Here is a 24,674-nt window from a genome sequence, read left to right as displayed (position 1 = left end):
CAAAGCAGTTTCTACTCAATGTGTATCACTTTCTCACTCTCTGTAAGTCAGGGACAGACTGTAGTACCTTAATATACATCATCATAGGGTTCACCATAAACATAATTAAATAACTATTAAACAATATTTCGGTAGTGATGATCATGTCTTACTTATTTTGTATTCCTACCACCTAGTATGATGCTAGAGACACAGCAGACACACACTTGAAGAAAATAACTCACTATACAAATCTGTTATTTAGTAATAATTGCTAATGCCAGAGTACTGTTTTGGGAAGGACTTTGTGCACCTGTTACCAGTGAGAGAGGAAAGAAGTGTGTAGAGAAGGCAGGCACACACCACACCCCTGCAGACCCCCCTGCTTAGCCAAGGACCGGAATGACCACCCTGTAGCTGTGTGGGGAGCACAGAAGCATGTGTGGTGATGGAAGGAGGACCTAGATGGTGCCACCCCTCCCTCCTGCACCTTGCTCATTCTTTGGTGACATCTATAAAGGAGCTTGACACCTAGAGGACTCATTAATTGAGGTTATCACTTCACTACAAATCAGCAGTAATGGTCAAAACATAACCTATCAACCAGTCTTATATCACCCTTTGACCAAAGTCATTTACTGTATTAAGGAAAAAAGAAGACAGGGAAGAGTCAGTCTGGCACTTCCATTTAGAAAATACAAATTATTTTACTTAACCTTTAAAACATGGGCTAACTTGCTCTTTTATGCCACCTCTTCATAGAAGATACGAAGGTCAAGAGTTGGAGCTCTATCTCCGCATCAGCCACATGTACCTTCCTGGTGTCTGAAGCCCTGCACCCTTCCTGCTACTCTGGAAAGTCGACAAACACATGTGCATCTATGCGTGTATGTTGAAAGCAGCAGTCCCATGTGCTGTACATTGTATCAGAGGTGGTTTTAAATCTCAGGGATAACTTCTCCACTTCCACATTCTTTAGACCAAAAAGCTACAAGGAGCTAAAATTCCCAGTTCCAGTGGGGTTTTGTAGATATGCAAAGTTTTTGCTTATTTATCCTAGAACAAACAACCGCAAATTCTCCTTTGCCAAATTTCGCTTAGAGCCTGGAGGATGGAAAGCTGTCATTTATTGAGTAACTCCTATGAATATTATATATTTCTATTTATAATACACTGAGGTTAGAGACTCACTTCTGGCATGACAGAGGGAGGTAGTCTTCAAATCCTCTCCTCAGGAAGTTAATTATAAAGCTGGACAAAACTGCCAACGACAGCATTTCAGGGCTCTGGATTAAACAGAGGCAAACAAATGCTGAGAAGCATCTATCTATGAAAATGACTTCAGGTAAGAAGGTATTTTTACTGGCATATTTGTCTGGAGCTATCTCCCTGCCCCCACCAGCTCTACATTAGAGTTGTAACTCGACCAGGGCTGGATAGGAAGTGAAAACTCACAGCTTTGTTGCTGCTGATGGAGGAGGCTGTGAAATTTCTCGGATCACAGAGTTGTCGGTTAAATTGGTGACTGCAGTGGCAAGTGAGCGGAGAAGCCCGCAGCTGGAAGCCTGTGCGGGGCAAGCAGTGAGCCAGCAGAATAATTGTGTTTATCATGGAGCTCCTGGAGACAAGATACCCAAAAGGAGCTTGCTAAGCTCTCTACATGTCTTTGGTTGACTAGAGGCTGTGATGTGCACAGCAGAGACTGGAATGGACCTAAGCCATTCACACATTTTTGGCCCTTAGAGCTGGATAAGAGAAGCTAAGAGAGCTAATACAAAGCAAGGACAGTCTTGAAAATGGCCTTAAGTGTGAATGTACTTTTCAGTGCATGCACAAATACATCAAATTAAGATTTAAAAAACATTTAATGTAATGCATTTTATATTACAGATTCAATGTTTGTTTCCCCCTCAAATTCATGTGCTGAAACTCTAACACGCAGTGTGATGGTATTTGGAGATGGGGCCTTTGGGAGGTGAAACACTGGTCCGACTCTTGCTTCTGTTTAGCATTGCACTGGAGCTACTACACAGTGTAATTAGGCAGGAAATAAAAAACCGGGGGAAGGGGAGGGCAGTGCAGGCACAGAACATGGGATGTGCCACAGCACAGCTGGGTTATGTAGCTCCACTGTTTTCAGGGAGCCTAAGAGCTTTGAACACACTATATCAGGTTGACTAGCTTATGCTAACAATGTGACTTATGATCATTGCCTGCTTTGTTATGCCTGAGGTCCTTGGTTTGATCACTGGGGGACTAGAGCCTGCACAGTTAAGGTCAGCCACATGGGCAGTGCACATCCATGTGACCCCCAACAAAAACCCTGGACCCCAAGGCTCAGATGAGCTTTTCTGGTTTGCAACACTTTGCATGTGTGGTCACTAGGAGAATTAAAAGCATCCCCATGTGACTCCACTGGGAAGTGACATCTGGAAGCTTGTGCCTGATTTCTTCTGGACTTTATCCTACACATCTTTTCCCTTTATTCATTGTAAATCTGTATCCTTTCATTGTAATAAGCCTTAATAGTGAGGAAAGCAGCTTTTTTTGAGTTCTGTGTGGTCCTGGAGATCCATGACTGAATATGAAAAGGTTTAGAATAGCACTTGGCACCTAGTAAGCGTGTATAGGTAGTTACTATTACTAAGTGCTGAGAAGCCATGTAAAAGTTTTAAGATAGCCAGACAGTGCTCTTACTTGTGCCAATCTCTGGTCTCAATTTCCATAGGAGGTTGGGGCTGAGAAAATGATTAAACTACAACATGCTTTTGCTTTCACACACACCCTGAAGCACACTGGGTTTGATGGCAATATTTAAGTCAATATCCAGGAGATTCTGCAGCAGTCAGTGGACAAAACTAACAGAATGAAAGTTTAAATATTAACAGAAACAAGTTGACAATCAGATTGTAAAGGGTAAAATATACAACCATCACAAAATATAATGCAATACCTTTTTGTCCTTTGTGCTCAGAAGTGATGCATTTAGAAATTCCTCAGTTAATCTCTTCCAACTAGCAGCTTTGCTGAGATCAGAATGGATGATGAATTTTTCATAAATTCTAAAATACATTGTTAAAAAATCAACTGCTCTATTAATAAAAATATTTGTAAGCAAACACATGTATTTCAGAATATGTGTGTGTATATACATTTCTATTTATAAAACTGACTTACCCTTCTATTGTCTTTTCTACTTTGTGGCTGTTGACATCCAAGAAATGATGAAATCTAAAAGATACAACAAAATTCTTACACCAATCTTGTCATATAGCTAAGTAGACTAGTCTCATAGTCCTAGATAACCCACAGACATTCTACGCTGTTCTGTTTCCAGGAGTGCACCTCTCTTCCCACATCTCCTCCACCATCCAGTCAAAAAACCACCGCATCTCACAGACTGCTCAAGGACCTTCTCCACAGGACCCAGGCCATCCTGAGCCTCCCCTGTCTTCTCATAATATCCTGTGTCTAAATCTGGCTTAGCACATTCTTTATCAGGGGTTCCTAACTTTTTATGCCACAGGAAAGTCCAGTGAAGCCTAGAGATCCCTTCTCAGAATAATGTTTTTAAATCATGAAATACAAAGGAAACCAAGCACTTTGAAAATACAGTTATGAAATATTTTTTAAAGTTTGTGATATAGTAAGAGATTTATTTCTTTATTAAAGCACTAAATAAAAAGATCTAGCAGTGGATCCGTAACTGTAACTACCATTAAGGTACCAGTAATTGATATTTAGAAATATCAGCAACTATAATACGATGTGAAATAATGTAATTTCTACTGGTGACACAGTCATAGGTAAGCTAGTATTGCTTGTTGCTTTCACTTATAATGGTAAGAAATGCTATTTTTTAGTCAGAAGTTAGTGTTAATTTTTCTTGTTCAAATTCTTAACACCTGAATTGTCTTCAAGTCCTCAGATTAACAACTATTCTACATAATATGTAATTAACTTTCGTCTGTCTTCCTTAAGAATAGAGGCTATATCTCACTTACCTCTGAATTTTTAGGGCCTAGAACATGGCTGCAATTAAAAAAAGCAAACATGAATTGTTCGTTTTTTTCTGATGGATTAAAGCATCATAAAATTGGAGTATATCTCAGCTCATTTTCCATTTTTTAGGATCAAAGCCAACAATCTGCACTTAAAAGAAGTAAATTATACTACTAAATAATAGATCTAATTCTACTCCAGTAAATGGCTGAGTGTAACACCACTTCATCTATTAGTTTCTCAACGTGTAAAATGAGATAGTAACTTCTAATGTACCTCCCAACTCTAAAATGACGTCCATCTACCTACTGCCACTTAGAAATACTAACAGAAACACTATTTGGGATACAGCACTTAAATTTGTCTTATATGACCTATTCAGACATTGTTATATTTATAAGTTACACTTAGGAACTGAATTTATTTCAGAAACTTGGTGCGCTTTTAGACTCATTCTCTATTCTCATAAACGAAGTGGGCACTTTATGTATGATCATTAAAGTTGATAATCAAGATCACAGATTTTGAAAAACTTTTACTAGTCACGATTTCTACTGAAATGAAACAGGTAGTATATTAACACTGACTAACATTCTTTTAGCAATAATGCCATTACAGGTAACGATCCTAACAATATGGCCTTAATTACATCCTCCATAAACAAAGATTGGCGCTCTGATTTCACCTAAGTATCCAAACTAGAAAAATCTTGAAAAGGTACGTGAGAAACTGTATTAGAAGTTGTGTTATTAGGTAGCTTCATTTACTATGTGCCATAAATTGTTCTAGGCGTTGGAATGAGAAATGAACAAAACAGGCCAAGGTCCCTACCCCTGCTCGAACTACATTCTAACTGGAGGCAAAGGTGGAGGAGACAAACGGGAAACAAAGGTAGTCACCCAATGCGTTATGCTATGCGTTTTGGAAAAACAAAAACACCAGGGTGGGAGACCTGCGGAGAGGACCGAGCAGGGAGAAGGGTCAGGAGGAACAGTTTTAAATGCGGTGTGGCCACAGTTTTCCTCGAAAGCTCATTTCCCATCTATTTCAGAAATGACGCCTGACTTGCAGCGGTGCGCGCCACGAGCAACGGCCGGCCTGGGGAGCAGGACGCGCACATCCCGACCTCCAGGAGCGCGCTCCCGAGGGGGAAGTCGATCCCGACAACCGCAGCCCACTGCGCTGGCATGCGTGGGTCACCCCCCGCTGGGACGCAGAGGGCACCGGGCCCAGCCGCAACGGAGGGGTCCGCGAGGACTTGGCGGGGTCGCGGCCTCACCTGAAGTTGGACCAGGCGAAGTTCAGCGCTAGCTGAAAGTTAGGATCCGCTTCGTCCTGGAGGAGGGTCACGTGGCGAACGAGCGCCCGCACGTCGTGCTCCTGCTGCTGGTCCAGGCAGCTCCAGGACGGGCCCGGCCGTGCCATACCAACCCAGTGGTCGCCGCGCCGGTGAGTGCCGAGTGAGTGAGTCCTCTCTCGCGAGAACTTGCATACCCGGGTCCGCTCCCGCGAGAGCTCGCGTTCCCACTGCCTTTGAGCCTCGGACAAGCCAGGCGTTCTCGCGAGAGTTGACCTTCCCGTGGTGGGGGGTGTCCGTTGCTGACCTTTGATGCCTCTGTGTGTGTTTTCGGTCTCACTTGGGTAAATTTAGGAGTCTGCAAAGAGCCATTATGGTTAATCACAGTGGTAAATGTCTTTGGCCGACATTGGCTGCTGGTTTAAGTTCTGATGTTTCCAGAGCAGCCAGCTAGTTTCTCATTCATTGTATTTATACCTGTCTTTTCAGGTCCGTCCTCCAGGCTTCACTTTCTCCTTGTGGTGTTGATCGCCAATGATAGTTCCGTTCTCCTCTGCTTGCACAGGCCACACTGCATGCCCACACTGCAGCAGGGGTCGGCACAGCGGGCTGTTCCTCGCGCTGAGCACAGCACCTCTATCTCAGGCTTGTGACTTCCAGGGACAACGGGACTTTATAAATCCTGGTTGGGTTTCCTCTTTGTTGTTTCTTATTAAAACTAAAGCTGTAAATTGACTGTGTTAAATATTGCTCAGAACCTATTAAATAGACCTTTTTCCTCTTTTTTCTTTTAGGGATTTCCTAGGTTGTTGGGGTCATTAGCTTGCATTCCTCTAGTAGCAGATACATCACTTTCTTTGTCCTTCTGGGCTGCTTTAGCAAAGTACCACCGATCTGGTGGCCTATAAACAATGGAAATTTATTTCTCACAGATACGCAGGGTTTAATTAAAGATCAGGGTGCCACCATGGGTGAGTGAGGGCACACTTCCTGAAAGGAAATGAGAGAACAAAGAAAGACTTGACCAGAGTGACTCCATCTCAAGAGGCTAAAACTAACTTACCCCAAGTCAGTGTCACAAGTCAGTTACTAAGAAAAACCACACTTACCGAAAAACCCTCTTGAAAGGCATTACACAAACAGAAAAAAGGGGAACTAATTGTGAATTGTGGCGACCCCCACAAACGACCCAGTCAGCTTGAGACAAACCAGCTCTAGTTAAAGGTCAACCTATCCCAGTTTTGCCTGAAAGGAAACTCCCTAACTGCCACTCCTGTGTGTATAAAAATCCTGCTAAAACATTCACAGGGGCTCCCGAACCAAGTCCTGCTGCGTCGGGCCGGTTGGGTGCCCAAGCTCGAGTTGTATTGCTTTAATAAAGGCTCTTTGTCTTTACATGCCATCTGAGTCCTCAGTGGTTCTTGGGACTCGCCGTGATTCAGACATAACAGAAATTTCTGGCTGTGTCCTCACATGGCAAAGGACAAGGGAGCTCTCTGGGTCCCTATTATGAGGCACTAACCCCACTCCTGAGGGCTCCCCCCTCATGATGTGATCACACCCTAAAGGCCCAACCTGATAACACTGTCACATTAAGCATGAAGATTTCAACAAGTATTTTATTCTTTTTGATGCAACTGTGAATGGAATTGTTTTCCTGATTTCGCTCTCTGCTACTTCATGGTTAGTGTATAGTATTGCCACAGATTTCTGCATATTAATTTTGTACCCTGCAACTTTGCTGAATTCAGATATTAGATCTAGTAGTTTTGGAGTGGATTCTTTAGGGGTTTTTTATGTACAATATCATGACATCTGCAAACAGGGACCGTTTGACTTCTTCATTGCCAATCTGGATGCCTTTTATTTCTTTGTGTTGTCTGATTGCCATAGCTAGGACCGCCAGTACTATGTTGAATGGAAGTGGGGTAAGGCATCCTTGTCTTCTTCCTGATCTTAAAGGAAAAGCTTTCAGCTTCTCGCTGTTAAGTATAATGTTGGCTGTGGGTTTGTCATATATGGCCTTTATTATGTTGAGGTACTTGCCCTCTATACCCATTCTGTTGAGAGGTTTTGTCGTGAATGGATGTTGAATTTTGTCAAATGCTTTTTCAGCTTCTATGGAGATGATCGTGTGGTTTTTGTCCTTCTTTTTGTTGATGTGGTGGATGATATTGATGGATTTTTGAATGTTGTACCATCCTTGCATCCCTCGAATAAATCCTACTTGATCATGATGGATGATCTTTTTGATGTATTTTTGAATTTGGTTTGCTAATATTTTGTTGCGTATTTTTGCATCTATGTTCATCAGGGATATTGGTCTGTAATTTTCTTTTTGTGTGGTATCTTTGCCTGGTTTTGGTATTAGACTGATGCTGGCCTCATAGAATGAGTTTGGAAGTATTCCCTCTTCTACTCTTTGGAAAACTTTAAGGAGGATGGGTATTAGTTTTTCACTAAATGTTTGATAAAATTCAGTGGTGAAGCCATCTGGTCCAGGTATTTTGTTCTTAGGTAGGTTTTTTATTACCTATTCAATTTCCTTGCTGGTAACTGGTCTCTTCAGATTTTCTGTTTCTTTCTGGGTCAGTCTTGGAAGGTTGTATTTTTCTAGAAAGTTGTCCATTTCTTCTAGGTTATCAAGTTTGTTGGCATGTAATTTTTCATAGTATTCTCTAATAATTGTATTTCTGTGGTGTCCGTAGTGATTTTTCCTTTCTCATTTCTGATTCTGTTTATCTAATTCTTGTTTTCTTGTTAAGTCTGGCTAGGGGTTTATCTATTTTGTTTATTTTCTCAAAGAACCAGCTCTTGCTTTCATTGATTCTTTCTATTGTTTTATTCTTGATTTTATTTATTTCTGTCTAATATTTACTTTGTACCTCCTTCTACTGACTTTGGACCTCATTTGTTCTTCTTTTTCTAGTTTCATTAATTGTGAGTTTAGAATGCTTGTGTGGGATTGTTCTTCTTTCCGGAGGTAGGCCTGTATTGCAGTCTACTTTCGTCTTAGCGTGGCCTTCGCTGTGTCCCACAGATTTTGTGGTGTTGAATTATTGTTGTCATTTGTCTCCATATGTTGCTTGATCTCTGTTTTTATTTGGTCATTGATCCATTGGTTATTTAGGAGCATGTTGTGAAGCCTCCATGTGTTTGTGAGATTTTTCATTTTCTTTGCGTTATTTATTTCTAGTTTCATTTGTGGTATGAGAAACTGGTTGGTACAAATTCCAACTTTGTTAATTTACTGAGGTTCTTTTTGTGGCCTAGTATATGATCTATTCTTGAAAATGTTCCATGTGCACTTGAGAAAAATGTGTATTCTGTTGCTTTTGGGTGCAGAGTTCTGTAGATGTCTGTTAGGTCCATCTGTTCTAATGTATTGTTCAGTGCCTCTGTGTCCTTACATATTTTCTGTCTGGTTGATCTGTCCTTCAGAGTGAGTGGAGTGTTGAAGTCTCCTAGAATGAATGCATTGCATTCTCTTTCCCCTTTAAATTCTGTTAGTATTTATTTCACATATGTAGGTGCTCCTGTGTTGCGTGCATAGATATTTATAACAGTTGTATCTTCTTGTTGGATTGACCCTTTTATCACCATGTAATGTCCTCCTTTGTCTCTTGTGAATTTCTTTGTTTTGAAGTCTATTTTGTCTGATACAAGTACTGCAACTCCTGCTTTTTTCTCCCTGATAGTTGCATGAAATATCTTTTTCCATCCCTTCACTTTTAGTCTGTGTATGTCTTTGGGTTAAAGCGAGTCTTTTGGAGGCAGCATATAGATGGGTCTTGTTTTTTGATCCAGTCTTTAACTCTATGTATTTTGATTGGTGCATTCAGTCCATTTACATTTAGGGTGATTATCGATAGGTATGTACTTATTGCCATTGCAGGCTTTAGATTCGTGCTGACCAAAGGTTCAAGGTTAACTTCCTTACTATCTAAGAGTCTAACTTAGCTCAATATAGTATTACAAATACAATCTAAAGGTTCTTTTTTCTTCTCCTTTTCTTCCTCTTCTATTCTTTATATATTACATATCATATTCTGTGCTCTTTGTCTATCTGTGGACTGACTTGGGGATAGTTAATTTAATTTTGCATTTGCTTAGTAATTAGCTGTTCTACTTTCTTTACTGTGGTTTTATTACCTCTAGTGAGAGCTATTAAACCTTAGGAACACTTCCATCTATAGCAGTCCCTCCAAAATAGACTGTAGAGATGGTTTGTGGGAGGTAAATTCTGTCAGCTTTTGCTTATCTGGAAATTGTTTAATCCCTCCTTCAAATTTAAATGATAATCTTGTCAGATAAAGTAATCTTGGCTCAAGGCCCTTCTGCTTCATTGCATTAATTACATCATGCCACTCCCTTCTGACCTGTGATGTTTCTGCTGGGAAGTCTGATATTAGCCTGATGGGATTTCCTTTGTATGTGATCTTATTTCTCTCTCTGGCTGCTTTTAACAGCCTGTCCTTATCCTTGATCTTTCCCATTTTAATAACTATGTGTCTTGCTGTTGTCTTCCTTGGATCCCTTGTGTTCGGAGATCTGTGGATCTCCATGGCCTGAGAGACTATCTCCTTCCCCAGATTGGGGAAGTTTTCAGCAATTACCTCCTCAAAGACACTTTCTATCCCTTTATCTCTCTCTTCTTCTTCTGGTATCCCTATAATGCAAATATTGTTCCGTTTGGATTGGTCACAGTTCTCTCAATATTCTTTCATTCTTAGATATCCTTTTATCTCTCTGTGCCTCAGCTTCTTTGTATTCCTCTTCTCTAGTTTCTATTTCATTTATCATCTCCTCCACTGTATCTAATCTACTTTTAATACCCTCCATTTGCTCTTCAATGATTGGATTTCTGACCAGAATTCATTCTTGAGTTCTTGAATATCTTTTTGTAGCTCCATGAGCATGCTAATGATTTTCATTTTGAAATTATTTTCAGGAAGATTCATGAGGTCAATGTTATTTAAATCTTTCTCAGGAGTTGTATTAATAATTTTACTTTGAACCAGTTTCCCTTGGTGTTTCATATTTGTATATGGCACCCTCTAGTTCCCAGAAACTCTACTCTCAAGCTGCTCAGCCCCTGAAGCAATGTCTGGGATGGCAGGGTAGGGTATTGGTGCCTGGGGGGAGGAAAGAGCTGTTTCCTGCTTCCCAGCTCCATGCCTGTCTCGACTGCCTGAACCAGTGGGCCAAGCACCCCAGTATAAGCCTCTATGCTTTGCGTTTGTAGTTGCTTTAGACAGGTCTTCCTCTGGCTGGCCTAACACCAGGAAGAGTTTGCCCATTTGCAAGCCAGGTGGGGCTGGCCGGGAGAAAGGCACAGTAGGCTGTGTATCATGGAGGGGGTTCTTGGAGCTGTGTAGCCAGGCAGGGAGCTGGAGCACCTGAGGATCGTGAAAGCTCTCAACCTGCTGGGCAGAGTGCACCCAGACAATTTTGTCTACCTGTCCTTTCTCCTGAGCAGTAAGCTCTGTGCAATCCTTGCCCCTTTAGCAGCCCTCTTGCTAAGGGCTTTCTTGTTACAAAGTCTCTCAGACGGCCTGCCTTTCTTTTGTCCCAGAGCAGCCGTATATGGATCTCTGCTTTTCACAAGCAGCTGAAATCTCAGTCACTCCAGGAATTCTGCCTGTCTTAGCTTTCCACCCCCTAATCACGAGAGTACCATGCAATGACCATGAAATGTAGGTTTGTGCTCCCAGAGCAGATCTCTGGAGTTAGGTATTCAGCAGTCCCAGGCCTCTACTCCCTCCCTGTTCCATTTGTCTTCCTCCCACCGGTGAGCTGGGGTGGGGGAAGGGCTTGCATCTCACAGGGCCACAGCTTTGGTAAGTTATCCTGTGCTGGGAGGTCTGTTCTTTTCTCCATGTGTATGCAGTCTGGTGCAGTCCTTTTACTGGTTACTCTTTCAGAGGTGGTTGTATTAATTATATTTTTGTATTATATGTGGTTTTAGGAAGAAGACTCTGTCTCATCTCTCATGCCACCATCTTTCCCAAATATTTTCATATCCCCCACCAGAGAAGGGGCCCTGAAAGCAGGTCACATATACCCTGAGACTGTAGCCCAGGCTCATTGAGGTTTTGTGTAGTGCCAATCATTGGAAGTAGCACCCAACAATGCCCATAAGCTCTCTTTGGGGGTAGGACTTGCAGGGAAGGAATAATCCTGCTATGTATGATTATGTACAAGTAATTGTGTGGATGTATGTTTTTATTTCTGTTGGGAAAGTAACTAGGGGTGGAATTTCTGGATTATTGACTAGAAAGTACAAAAAGTGTACTCGATCTCCCCTGTTGCTGTTATCTTCCATTAGTGTAGTACATTTGTTACAAGTGAAAAAACAATATTTATTCATGAGTATTAAATGAAGTCTGCCACGTACATTAGGGTTCGCTCTGCACTGTAGAGTCCATGGGTTCCAGTACATATACTGTGTCTACCAGTAAAGTAACATAGAGAATAGTTTCACTATTCCACAATTACCCTGTTTTCTGCTTACTTATCCTTCCTTTTGCCCCTGAAATTTCTGGGAGAAATTCATCTTCACCTTCCATTGGTAGCTCCATCCGAGATTAATTATCTCAATTCATCTGCAACATTCCTTAAAAATTCAAATCATGTATGATCAGACTTCAAGTGACTTAAGGGAGGTACACTTTTTGCATGAAATTAGTATACCTCACCTTGCATTGGAAGATTCATGTGAGATTAGCAATGTCAATTCATTGGCAACATTCCTAAAAAATGGAAAACATGTATGATCAGTCTCCAAAAGACTTCAGAGAGTAAAATATTTTCTTGTTTGAAATTAGTACACCTCACCTTGCACTGGTGGGTCCATCAGAGAATTCTCATGTCAATGCATTGGCAGCATTCCCAAAAAAGTCAAAACATGCATGATCAGCCTCCAAGTAACTTAAGAGAGTAACACATTTTTGCTTGAAACTCAAATGCATCACCTTGCATTGGCTGCTCCATAAGGCATTACTGATGTCAGTTCATCTGCAGCATTCATAAAATTTCAAAAAATGTATGATCAGACTCCAAGTGAGTACAGACAGTTAGACGTTTTTGATTGAAATGACTACACCTCACTTTGCACTGGCAGGTCATTCAGAGATTACTGATGTGAATTCATCTGCAGGACTTCAAAAATTCAAAGCAAGTATGATCAGACCCCAAGTGACTTCAGAGAGTTATACATTTTTGCTTGAAAATAGCATACGTCACCTTGTACTGGCGGTTCCATCAGAGAATGCTGATGTCAATTCATGTGCAGCATTCCTTAAAAATTGAAAACATGTATGATCAGACTCCAAGTGACTTCAGGGAGGTACACTTTTTGCTTGAAATTAGTATACCTAACCTTGCATTGGCACATTCATGTGAGACTACTGATGACAACTCATTGGCAACATTCCTAAAAAATTGAAAACATGTATGATCAGACTCAAAGAGACTTCATAGAGTAAAATATTTGTTTGCTTTAAATTAGAATACCTCAACTTGCACTGGTGGGTCCATTAGAGATTTCTCATGTCCATTCCTCTGCAGTATTCCATAAAAATTCAAAACACATATCGTCAGACCCAAAAAAACTTCAGAGAGTTACAGGTTTTTGCTTGAAATAAGTATACCTCCCTCACCTTGCAATGGCGGAACCATCAGGGATTGCTGATGTCAATTGATCTGCAGCATTTCTAAAAAATTCAAAACGTATGATCAGAATCCAACTAACTTCAGATACTAACACATTTTTGCTTGAAACTCGCATGCCTCATGTTGCATTGGCGGCACCATCAAATATTACTGACGTGAAATCATCTGCAGCATTCCTAAAATATTCAGAACATGTATGATCAGACTGCAAGTGACTTCAGAGTGTATACATTTTTGCTTGAAAGTAGTATACCTCTCCTTGTACTGGCGCTTCCATCAGACATTGCTGATGTCAATTCATGTGCAGCATTCCCCAAAAATTCAAAACACGTATCATCAGAATCCAAGTGACGTCAGCGAGGTACACTTTTTGCCTGAAATTAGTACACATTACCTCGCATAGGGACATACATGTGAGAATACTGATGTGAATTCATTGGCAACAGTCCTAAAAAATTGACAACATGTATGATCAGTCTCGAAGAGACTTCAGAGAGTAAAATATTTGCTTGCATGAAATTAGAATACTTCACCTTGCACTGGTGAATGCAGCAGAGATGTCTCATGTCAATTCATCTGCAGTATTCCTCAAAAATGCAAAACACACATCGTGAGACTCCACGTGACTTCAGAGAGTTACACTTTTTTGCTTGAAATTAGTATACCTCACCTTGCATTGGAATTTCCATCCGAGATTATCTCAAATCATGTGCAACATTCCTTAAAAATTCAAATCATGTATGAACAGACTCCAAGAGTCTTCAGGGAGGTGCACTCTTTGCTTGAAATTAGTATACCTCACCTTGCATTGGCAGCTCCATCCAAGATTAATTATCTCAACTCATCTGCAACATTCCCTAAAAATTGAAATCATGTATGACCAGTCTCCAAGTGACTTCAGGGAGGTTTCCTTTTTGCTTGAAATTAGTATACATAAACTTGCATTGGAAGATTCATGTGAGATTACTGAATTCAATTCATTTGCAACATTCCTAAAAAATGGAAAACATGTATGATCAGTCTCCAAGAGACTTCAGAGAGAAAAATATTTGCTTGCTTGAAATTAGTACACCTCACCTTGCACTGGTGCGTCCATCAGAGATTTCTCATGTTAATTCATCAGCAGCATTCCTAGAAAAGGCGAAACAAGAATGATCAGCCTCCAATTAACTTCAGAGAGTAAAATATTTTGGCTTGAAACTCGAATGCCTTACCTTGCATTGGCCGCTCCATAAGGTATTACTGAAGTTAGTTCACCTGCAGTATTCCTAAAAATTTGAAAACATGTATGATCAGACTCCAAGTGACTTCAGAGAGTTACATGTTTTTGGTTGAAATGACTACAGCTCAACTTGCACTGGCAGGTCATTCAGAGACTACTGATGTCAATTCATGTGCAACATTCCTGAGAAATTCAAAACACGTATGATCTGATTCCAAGAGACTTCAGAGGGTTACGCATTTTTGCTTGAAAGTAGTATACCTCTACCTGTACTGGCCTTCCCCCAGAGATTGCTGATGTCAGTTCATGTGCAGCATTCCCCAAAAATTCAAAACATGTATGATCAGACTCCAAGTGACTTGAGCGATGAACACTTTTTGCTTGAAACTAGTATACCTTAGCTTGCATAGGCACATTCATGTGTGATTACTGATGTCAATTCATTGGCAACCCTCCTAAAACATTGAAAACATGTATGATAAGTCTCCAAGAGACTTCAGAGAGTAAAATATTTGCTTGCTTGTAAATTAGAATACCACACCTTGCACTGGTGAATCCATCAGAGATTTCTTATGTCAATTCATCAGCAGTATTCCTCAAAAATTCAAAACACATATCGTCAGACTCCAAGTGACTTCAGAGAGTTACACTTTTTTGCTTGAAATTTGAATACCTCACCTCACAATAGCGGTACCATCAGGGATTGCTGAAGTCAATATATAGGCAAGATTCCTAAAAAATTCAAAACATTTATGATCAGACTCCAACTGACTTCGGAGAGTAACAGAATTTTGCTTGAAACTCATATGCCTCACCTTGCATTGGCACAATCATCTGAGATTACTGATGTCAATTCATTGACAATATTCCTAAAAATTGAAAACATGTATGATAAGTCTCCAAAAGAATTCAGAGAGTAAAATATTTGCTTGCTTGTAATAAGAATACCTCACCTTGCACTGGTGAATCCATCAGAGATTTCTCATGTCAATTCATCAGCAGTATTCCTCAAAAATGCAAAACACATATCGTCAGACTCCAAGTGACTTCAGAGTGTTACACTTTTTTGCTTGAAATGAATATACCTCACCTTGCATTTGAATCGCCATCCGAGATTATCTCAAATCATGTGCAACAGTCCATAAAAATTCAAAGCATGTATGAAGAGACTCCAAGAGTCTTTATGGAGGTGCACTTTTTGCTTGAAATTAGTATACCTCACCTTGCACTGGCACATTCATGTGAGATTACTGATGTCAATTCATTTGCCACATTCCTAAAAAATTGAGGACATGTATGATCAGTCTCCAAGAGACTTCAGAGAGTAAAATATTATCTTTCTGAAATTAGTATACCTCACTTTGCAATGGTGGGTACATCAGAGACTTCTCAAGTCAATTCATTGGCAGCATCCCTCAAAAAGTCCAAACATGTATGATCAGCCTCCACGTAACTTCAGAGAGTAACACATTTTTGCCTCAAAGTCTAATGCATCACCTTGTATTGGCCGCTCCATAAGATATTACTGATGTCAGTTTACCTGTAGCATTCCTAAACATTTCAAAACATGTATGAACAGTCTCCAAGAGACTTCAGAGAGGAAAATATTTGTTTGCTTGAAATTAGTATACCTCACCTTGCACTGGTGGGTCCATCAGAGTTTTCTCATGTCAATTCATCAGCAGCGTTCCTAAAAAAGTCAAAACATATATGATCGGACACCAAGTAACTTCAGAGTGTAACACAATTTTGATTGAAACTCGTATGCCTCACCTGGCACTGGCCGCTCCAACAGGTATTACTGATGTCAGTTCACCTGCAACATTCCTAAAAATTTCAAAACATGTGTGATCAGAATCCAACTAACTTCGGATACTAACACATTTTTGCTTGAAACTCGCATGCCTCACGTTGCATTGGCGGCACCATCAAACATTACTGATGTGAATTCATCTGCAGCATTCCTAAAATATTCAGAACATGTATGATCAGACTGCAAGTGACTTCAGAGTGTATACATTTTTGCTTCAAAGTAGTATACCTCTCCTTGTACTGGCGCTTCCATCAGTCATTGCTGATGTCAATTCATGTGCAGCATTCCCCAAAAATTCAAAACACGTATCATTAGAATCCAAGTGACTTCAGCGAGGTACACTTTTTGCCTGAAATTAGTACACCTTACCTCACATAGGGACGTACATGTGAGAATACTGATGTCAATTCATTTTCAACATTCCTAGAAAATGGAAAACATGTATGCTCAGTCTCCAAGAGACTTCAGAGAGTACAATATTTTCTTGCTTGAGATTAGTACACCTCACCTTGCACCGGTGTGTGTATTAGAGATTTCTCATGTCAGTTCATCAGGAGTATTCCTGAAAAATGCAAAACACATATCGTCAGACTCCAAGTGACTTCAGAGAGTTACACCTTTTTGCTTGAAATTAGAATAACTCACCTTGCAATGGCGGCACCATCAGGGATTGCTGAAGTCAATATATCTGCAGGATTCCTAAAAAATTCAAAACATGTATGATCAGACTCCAACTGACTTCAGAGACTAACAGAATTTTGCTTGAAACTCGTATGCCTCACCTCGCATTGGCACAATCATGTGAGATTACTGATGTCAATTCATTGGCAACATTCCGAAAACATTGAAAACATGTATGATAAGTCCGCAAAAGAATTCAGAGAGTAAAATATTTGCTTGCTTGGAATTAGAATACCTCAGCTTGCACTGGTGAATCAATCAGAGATTTCTCATGTCAATTCATCAGCAGTATTTCTCAAAAATGCAAAGCACACATCGTGAGACTCCACGTGACTTCAGAGAGTTACACTTTTTTGCTTGAAATTAGAATACCTCACTTTGCCATGGCGGCACCATCAGGGATTGCTGAAGTCAATATTTCTGCAGGATTCCTAAAAAATTCAAAACATGTATGATCAGACTCCAACTGACTTCGGAGACTAACAGAATTTTGCTTGAAACACGTATGCCTCACCTCGCATTGGCACAATCATGTGAGATTACTGATGTCAACTCATTGGCAACATTCCTAAAAAGCTGAAAACATGTATGAGAAGTCCGCAAAAGAATACAGAGAGTAAAATATTTGCTTGCTTGTAATTAGAATATCTCACCTTGCATTGGCAGATTCATGTGAGATTACTGACTTAAATTCATTGGCAACATTCCTAAAAAGTTGAAAACATGTATGAGAAGTCCGCAAAAGAATACAGAGAGTAAAATATTTGCTTGCTAGTAATTAGAATACCTCACCTTGCATTGGCAGATTCATGTGAGATTACTGACTTAAATTCAATAGCAACATTCCTAAGAAATTGAAAACATGTATGAACAGTCTCCAAGAGACTTCAGAGAGTAAAATATTTGTTTGCTTGAAATTAGTATACCTCTCCTTGTACTGGTGGTTCCATCAGACATTGCTGATGTCAATTCATGTGCAGCATTCCCCCAAAATTCAAAACACGTATGATCAGAATCCAAGTGACGTCAGCGAGGTACACTTTTTGCTTGAAATTACTACATATTACCTCGCATAGGGACATACATGTGAGAATACTGATGTGAATTCATTGGCAACATTCCTAAAAAATTGACAACATGTATGATCAGTCTCCAAGAGACTTCAGAGAGTAAAATATTTGCTTGCATGAAATTAGAATACCTCACCTTGCACTGGTGAATGCAGCAGAGATATCTCATGTCAATTCATCTGCAGTATTCCTCAAAAATACAAAATACATATCGTCAGACTTCAAGTGATTTCAGAGAGTTACACTTTTTTGCTTGAAATTAGTATACCTCACGTTGCTTTGGAATCTCCATCCGAGATTATCTCAAATCATGTGCAACATTCCTTAAAAATTCAAATCATGTATGAACAGACTCCAAGAGTCTTCAGGGAGGTGCACTCTTTGCTTGAAATTAGTATTCCTCACCTTGCATTGGCAGCTCCATCCAAGATTAATTATCTCAACTCATCTGCAACATTCCCTAAAAATTGAAATCATGTATTACCAGTCTCCAAGTGACTTCAGGGAGGTTTCCTTTTTGCTTGAAATTAGTATGGTCAGATTCCAAGTGACTTCAGAGAGTTACACGTTTTTGGTTGAAATGACTACAGCTCAACTTGCACTGGCAGGTCATTCAGAGACTACTGATGTCAATTCATGTGCAACATTCCTGAGAAATTCAAAACACGTATGATCTGATTCCAAGAGACTTCAGAGGGTTACACATTTTTGCTTGAAAGTAGTATACCTCTACCTGTACTGGCCTTCCCCCAGAGATTGCTGATGTCAGTTCATGTGCAGCATTCCCCAAAAATTCAAAACATGTATGATCAGACTCCAAGTGACTTGAGCGATGAACACTTTTTGCTTGAAACTAGTATACCTTAGCTTGCATAGGCACATTCATGTGTGATTACTGATGTCAATTCATTGGCAACCCTCCTAAAAAATTGAAAACATGTATGATAAGTCTCCAAGAGACTTCAGAGAGTAAAATATTTGCTTGCTTGTAAATTAGAATACCACACCTTGCACTGATGAATCCATCAGAGATTTCTTATGTCAATTCATCAGCAGTATTCCTCAAAAATTCAAAACACATATCGTCAGACTCCAAGTGACTTCAGAGAGTTACAATTTTTTGCTTGAAATTTGAATACCTCACCTTGCAATGGCGGCACCATCAGGGATTGCTGAAGTCAATATATCTGCAGGATTCCAAAAAAATTCAAAACATGTATGATCAGACTCCAACTGACTTCGGAGAGTAACAGAATTTGCTTGAAACTCATATGCCTCACCTCACATTGGCACAATCATGTGAGATTACTGATGTCAATTCATTGACAGTATTCCTAAAAATTGAAAACATGTATGATAAGTCTCCAAAAGAATTCAGAGAGTAAAATATTTGCTTGCTTGTAATAAGAATACCTCACCTTGCACTGGTGAATCCATCAGAGATTTCTCATGTCAATTCATCAGCAGTATTCCTCAAAAATGCAAAACACATATCGTCAGACTCCAAGTGACTTCAGAGTGTTACACTTTTTTGCTTGAAATGAGTATACCTCACCTTGCATTTGAATCGCCATCCGAGATTATCTCAAATCATGTGCAACAGTCCATAAAAATTCAAAGCATGTATGAAGAGACTCCAAGAGTCTTTATGGAGGTGCACTTTTTGCTTGAAATTAGTATACCTCACCTTGCACTGGCACATTCATGTGAGATTACTGATGTCAATTCATTTGCCACATTCCTAAAAAATTGAGGACATGTATGATCAGTCTCCAAGAGACTTCAGAGAGTAAAATATTATCTTTCTGAAATTAGTATACCTCACTTTGCACTGGTGGGTACATCAGAGACTTCTCATTTCAATTCATCGGCAGCATCCCTCAAAAAGTCCAAACATGTATGATCAGCCTCCATGTAAATTCAGAGAGTAACACATTTTTGCTTCAAATCTAATGCATCACCTTGTATTGGCCGCTCCATAAGATATTACTGATGTAAGTTTACCTGTAGCATTCCTAAACATTTCAAAACATGTATGATCAGACTCCAAGTGACTTAAGGGTGATACCCTTTTTACCTGAATTTAGAATACCTCACCTTGCATCGGGAGATTCATGTGAGAATACTGACTTAAATTCATTGGCAACATTCCTAAAAACTTGAAAACATGTATGAAGAGTCTCCAAGAGACTTCAGAGAGGAAAATATGTGTTTGCTTGAAATTAGTGTACCTCAACTTGCACTGGTGGGTCCATCAGAGTTTTCTCATGTCAATTCATCGGCAGCGTTCCTAAAAAAGTCAAAACATGTATGATCAGCCTCCAAGTAACTTCAGAGTGTAACACAATTTTGTTTGAAACACATATGCCTCACCAGGCACTGGCCGCTCCAAGAGGTATTACTGATGTCAGTCCACCTGCAACATTCCTAAAAATTTCAAAACATGTATGTTCAGAATCCAAGTAACTTCGGATACTAACACATTTTTGTTGAAACTTGCATGCCTCACCTTGCATTGGCGGCACCATCAAATATTACTGATGTGAATTCATCTGCAGCATTCCTAAAATATTCAGAACATGTATGATCAGACTGCAAGTGACTTCAGAGTGTATACATTTTTGCTTGAAAGTAGTATACCTCTCCTTGTACTGGCGCTTCCATCAGTCATTGCTAATGTCAATTCATGTGCACCATTCGCAAAAAATTCAAAACACGTATCATCAGAATCCAAGTGACTTCAGCGAGGTACACTTTTTGCCTGAAATTAGTACACCTTACCTTGCATAGGGACGTACATGTGAGAAGACTGATGTCAATTCATCGGCAACATTCCTAGAAAATGGAAAACATGTATGCTCAGTCTCCAAGAGACTTCAGAGAGTACAATATTTTCTTGCTTGAGATTAGTACACCTCACCTTGCACCGGTGTGTCCATCAGAGATTTCTCATGTCAATTCATCAGGAGTATTCCTGAAAAATGCAAAACACATATCATCAGACTCTAAGTGACCTCAGAGAGTTACATCTTTTTACTTGAAATTAGAATAACTCACCTTGCAATGGCGGCACCATCAGGGATTGCTGAAGTCAACATATCTGCAGGATTCATAAAAAATTCAAAACATGTATGATCAGACTCCAACTGACTTCAGAGACTAACAGAATTTTGCTTGAAACTCGTATGCCTCACCTCGCATTGGCACAATCATGTGAGATTACTGATGTCAATTCATTGGCAACATTCCGAAAACATTGAAAACATGTATGATAAGTCCGCAAAAGAATTCAGAGAGTAAAATATTTGCTTGCTTGTAATTAGAATACATGACCTTGCACTGGTGAATTCATCAGAGATTTCTCATGTCAATTCATCAGCAGTATTCCTCAAAAATGCAAAACACACATCGTGAGAAAACACGTGACTTCAGAGAGTTACACTTTTTGCTTGAAATTAGAATACCTCACTTTGCCATAGCGGGACCATCAGGGATTGCTGAAGTCAATATTTCTGCAGGATTCCTAAAAAATTCAAAACATGTATGATCAGACTCCAACTGACTTTGGAGAGTAACAGAATTTTGCTTGAAACTCGTATGCCTCACCTCGCATTGGCACAATCATGTGAGATTACTGATGTCAATTCATTGGCAACATTCCTAAAAAGTTAAAAACATGTATGATAAGTCCGCAAAAGAATTCAGAGAGTAAAATATTTGCTTGCTTGCAATTAGAATACCTCACCTTGCATTGGCAGATTCATGTGAGAATACTGACTTAAATTCATTGGCAACATTCCTAAAAAATTGAAAACATGTATGAACAGTCTCCAAGAGACTTCAGAGAGGAAAATATTTGTTTGCTTGAAATTAGTATACCTCACCTTGCACTGGTGGGTCCATCAGAGTTTTCTCATGTCAATTCATCAGCAGCGTTCCTAAAAAAGTCAAAACATATATGATCGGACACCAAGTAACTTCAGAGTGTAACACAATTTTGTTTGAAACTCGTATGCCTCACCTGGCACTGTCCGCTCCAAGAGGTATTACTGATATCAGTCCACCTGCAACATTCCGAAAAATTTCAAAACATGTATGATCAGAATCCAAATAACTTCGGATACTAACACATTTTTGCTTGAAACTCGCATGCCTCACGTTGCATTGGCGGCACCATCAAATATTACTGACGTGAAATCATCTGCAGCATTCCTAAAATATTCAGAACATGTATGATCAGACTGCAAGTGACTTGAGAGTGTATACATTTTTGCTTCAAAGTAGTATACCTCTCCTTGTACTGGCGCTTCCATCAGTCATTGCTGATGTCAATTCATGTGCAGCATGCCCAAAAAATTCAAAACACGTAACATCAGAATCCAAGTGACTTCAGCGAGGTACACTTTATGCCTGAAATTAGTACACCTTACCTCGCATAGGGACGTACATGTGAGAATACTGATGTCAGTTCATTGGCAACATTCCTAAAAAATGGAAAACATGTATGCTCAGTCTCCAAGAGACTTCAGAGTGTACAGTATTTTCTTGCTTGAGATTAGTACACCTCACCTTGCACTGGTGTGTCCATCAGAGGTTTCGCATGTCAATTCTTAGGAAGCATTCCTAAAAAAGTCCAAAAATATATGATCAGCCTCCAAGTAACTTCAGAGAGTAAAATATTTTTGCCTGAAACTTGAATGCGTCACCTTGCATTGGCCACTCCATAAGGTATTACTGAAGTCAGTTCACCTGCAGTATTCCTGAAAATTTGAAAACGTGTATGAAGAGACTCCAAGTGACTTCATAGAGTTACACGTTTTTGGTTGAAATGACTACAGCTCAACTTGCACTGGCAGGTCATTCAGCGACTACTGATGTCAATTCATGTGCAACATTCCTGAGAAATTCAAAAGACGTATGATCCGATTCCAAGAGACTTCCGAAGGTTACGCATTTTTACCTGAAAGTAGTATACCTCTACCTGTACGGGCCTTCCACCAGAGATTGCTGATGTCAGTTCATGTGTAGCATTCCCAAAAAATTCAAAACATGTATGATCAGACTCCATGTGACTTCAGCGATGTACACTTTTTGCTTGAAATTAGTATACCTTAGCTTGCATAATCACATTCACGTGTGATTAATGATGTCAGTTCACTGGCAACACACCTTAAAAATTGAAACCACGCATGATAAGTCACCAAGAGACTTCAGAGAGTAAAATATTTGCTTGCTTGTAATTAGAATACCTCATCTTGCATAGGGGAATCTATCAGAGATTTCTCATGTAAATTAATCGGCAGTATTCCTCAAAAATGCAAAACACATATCGTCAGACTCCACATGACTTTCGAGAGAGTTACACTTTTTTGCTTAAAATTAGAATACATCACCTGGAGATGGCGGCACCATCAGGGATTGCTGAAGTCAATATTTCTGCAGGATTCCTAAAAAACTGAAAACATGTATGATCAGACTCCAACTGACTTCGGAGACCAACAGAATTTTGCTTGAAACTCGTATGCCTCACCTCGCATTGGCACAATCATGTGAGATTACTGATGTCAATTCATTGGCAACATTCCTAAAACGTTGAAAACATGTACGATAAGTCCGCAAAAGAACTCACAGAGTAAAATATTTGCTTGCTTGTAATTAGAATACCTGACCTTGCATTGGCAGACTCATGTGAGATTACTGAGTTAAATTCATTGGCAACATTTCTAAAAAATTGAAAACATGTACGAACAGTCTGCAAGAGACTTCAGAGAGGAAAATATTTGTTTGCTTGAAATTAGTATACCTCACCTTGCACTGGTGGATCCATCAGAGTTTTCTCATGTCAATTCATCAGCAGCATTCCTAAAAAAGTCAAAACATATATGATCGGTCACCAAGTAACTTCAGAGTGTAACACAATTTTGTTTGAAACTCGTATGCCTCACCTGGCACTGTCCGCTCCAAGAGGTATTACTGATATCAGTCCACCTGCAACATTCCGAAAAATTTCAAAACATGTATGATCAGAATCCAAAAAACTTCGGATACTAACACATTTTTGCTTGAAACTCACATGCCTCACCTTGCATTGGCGGCACCATCAAATATTACTGACGAGAAATCATCTGCAGCATTCCTAAAATATTCATAACATGTATGATCAGACTGCAAGTGACTTCAGAGTGTATTCATTTTTGCTTCAAAGTAGTATACCTCTCCTTGTACTGGCGCTTCCATCAGTCATTGCTGATGTCAATTCATGTGCAGCATTCCCCAAAAATTCAAAACACGTATCATCAGAATCCAAGTGACTTCAGCGAGGTAAACTTTTTGCCTGAAATTAGTACACCTTACCTCACATAGGGATGTACATGTGAGAATACTGATGTCAGTTCATTGGCAACATTCCTAAAAAATGGAAAACATGTATGCTCAGTCTCCAAGAGACTTCAGAGTGTACAATATTTTCTTGCTTGAGATTAGTACACCTCACCTTGCACTGGTGTGTTCATCAGAGGTTTCTCATGTCAATTCTTAGGAAGCATTCCTAAAAAAGTCCAAAAATATATGATCAGCCTCCAAGTAACTTCAGAGAGTAAAATATTTTTGCCTGAAACTCGAATGCGTCACCTTGCATTGGACGCTCCATAAGGTATTACTGAAGTCAGTTCACCTGCAGTATTCCTGAAAATTTGTAAACGTGTATGACCAGACTTCAAGTGACTTCAGAGAGTTACACGTTTTTGGTTGAAATGACTACAGCTCAACCTGCACTGGCAGGTCATTCAGAGACTACTGATGTCAATTCATGTGCAACATTCCTGAGAAATTCAAAACACGTATGATGCGATTCCAAGAGACTTCCTCAGGTTATGCATTTTTGCCTGAAAGTAGTATACCTCTACCTGTACTGGCCTTCCCTCAGAGATTGCTGAT

General features: G+C 39.8%; 1 protein-coding gene and 1 long non-coding RNA gene across 9 annotated transcripts in view; one reads left to right on the top strand and one right to left on the bottom strand.

The window, feature by feature from the left end:
- TUBGCP5 (tubulin gamma complex component 5) overlaps positions 1-5,450 on the bottom strand; it is a 46,382-nt gene extending 40,932 nt beyond the window's left edge. For 7 of the 8 annotated variants that reach the window (XR_005034031.2, XM_036932542.2, XM_036932544.2 and 4 more), the window contains exons 1-3: positions 5,261-5,450; positions 3,157-3,210; positions 2,933-3,041 (exon numbers count right to left, since the gene is read on the bottom strand). Coding sequence is in view for 6 of the 8 variants with exons in the window: in XM_036932542.2 (XP_036788437.2) it covers positions 2,933-3,041; positions 3,157-3,210; positions 5,261-5,406 (309 nt within the window). In the remaining 2 variants the exon portion in view is untranslated. Of the gene's footprint in view, positions 1-2,932; positions 3,042-3,156; positions 3,211-3,983; positions 4,012-5,260 lie in introns of all 8 variants that reach the window. The other variant, XM_057494879.1, reaches the window with a different exon arrangement.
- Positions 5,451-5,554: 104 nt separating this feature from the next.
- LOC118935889 (uncharacterized) lies at positions 5,555-6,425 on the top strand. The gene is made up of 3 exons (XR_005034032.2): positions 5,555-5,667; positions 5,768-5,963; positions 6,073-6,425. It is a non-coding gene; the product is annotated as an uncharacterized LOC118935889 (long non-coding RNA).
- Positions 6,426-24,674: the final 18,249 nt, after the last annotated feature.

This window comes from Manis pentadactyla, chromosome 18 (assembly GCF_030020395.1).
Source record: "Manis pentadactyla isolate mManPen7 chromosome 18, mManPen7.hap1, whole genome shotgun sequence".
NCBI classification, from domain to species: domain Eukaryota; kingdom Metazoa; phylum Chordata; class Mammalia; order Pholidota; family Manidae; genus Manis; species Manis pentadactyla.
Note: the sequence above shows the minus strand (reverse complement) of the source record. Positions and strands in the feature narration are given on the sequence as shown.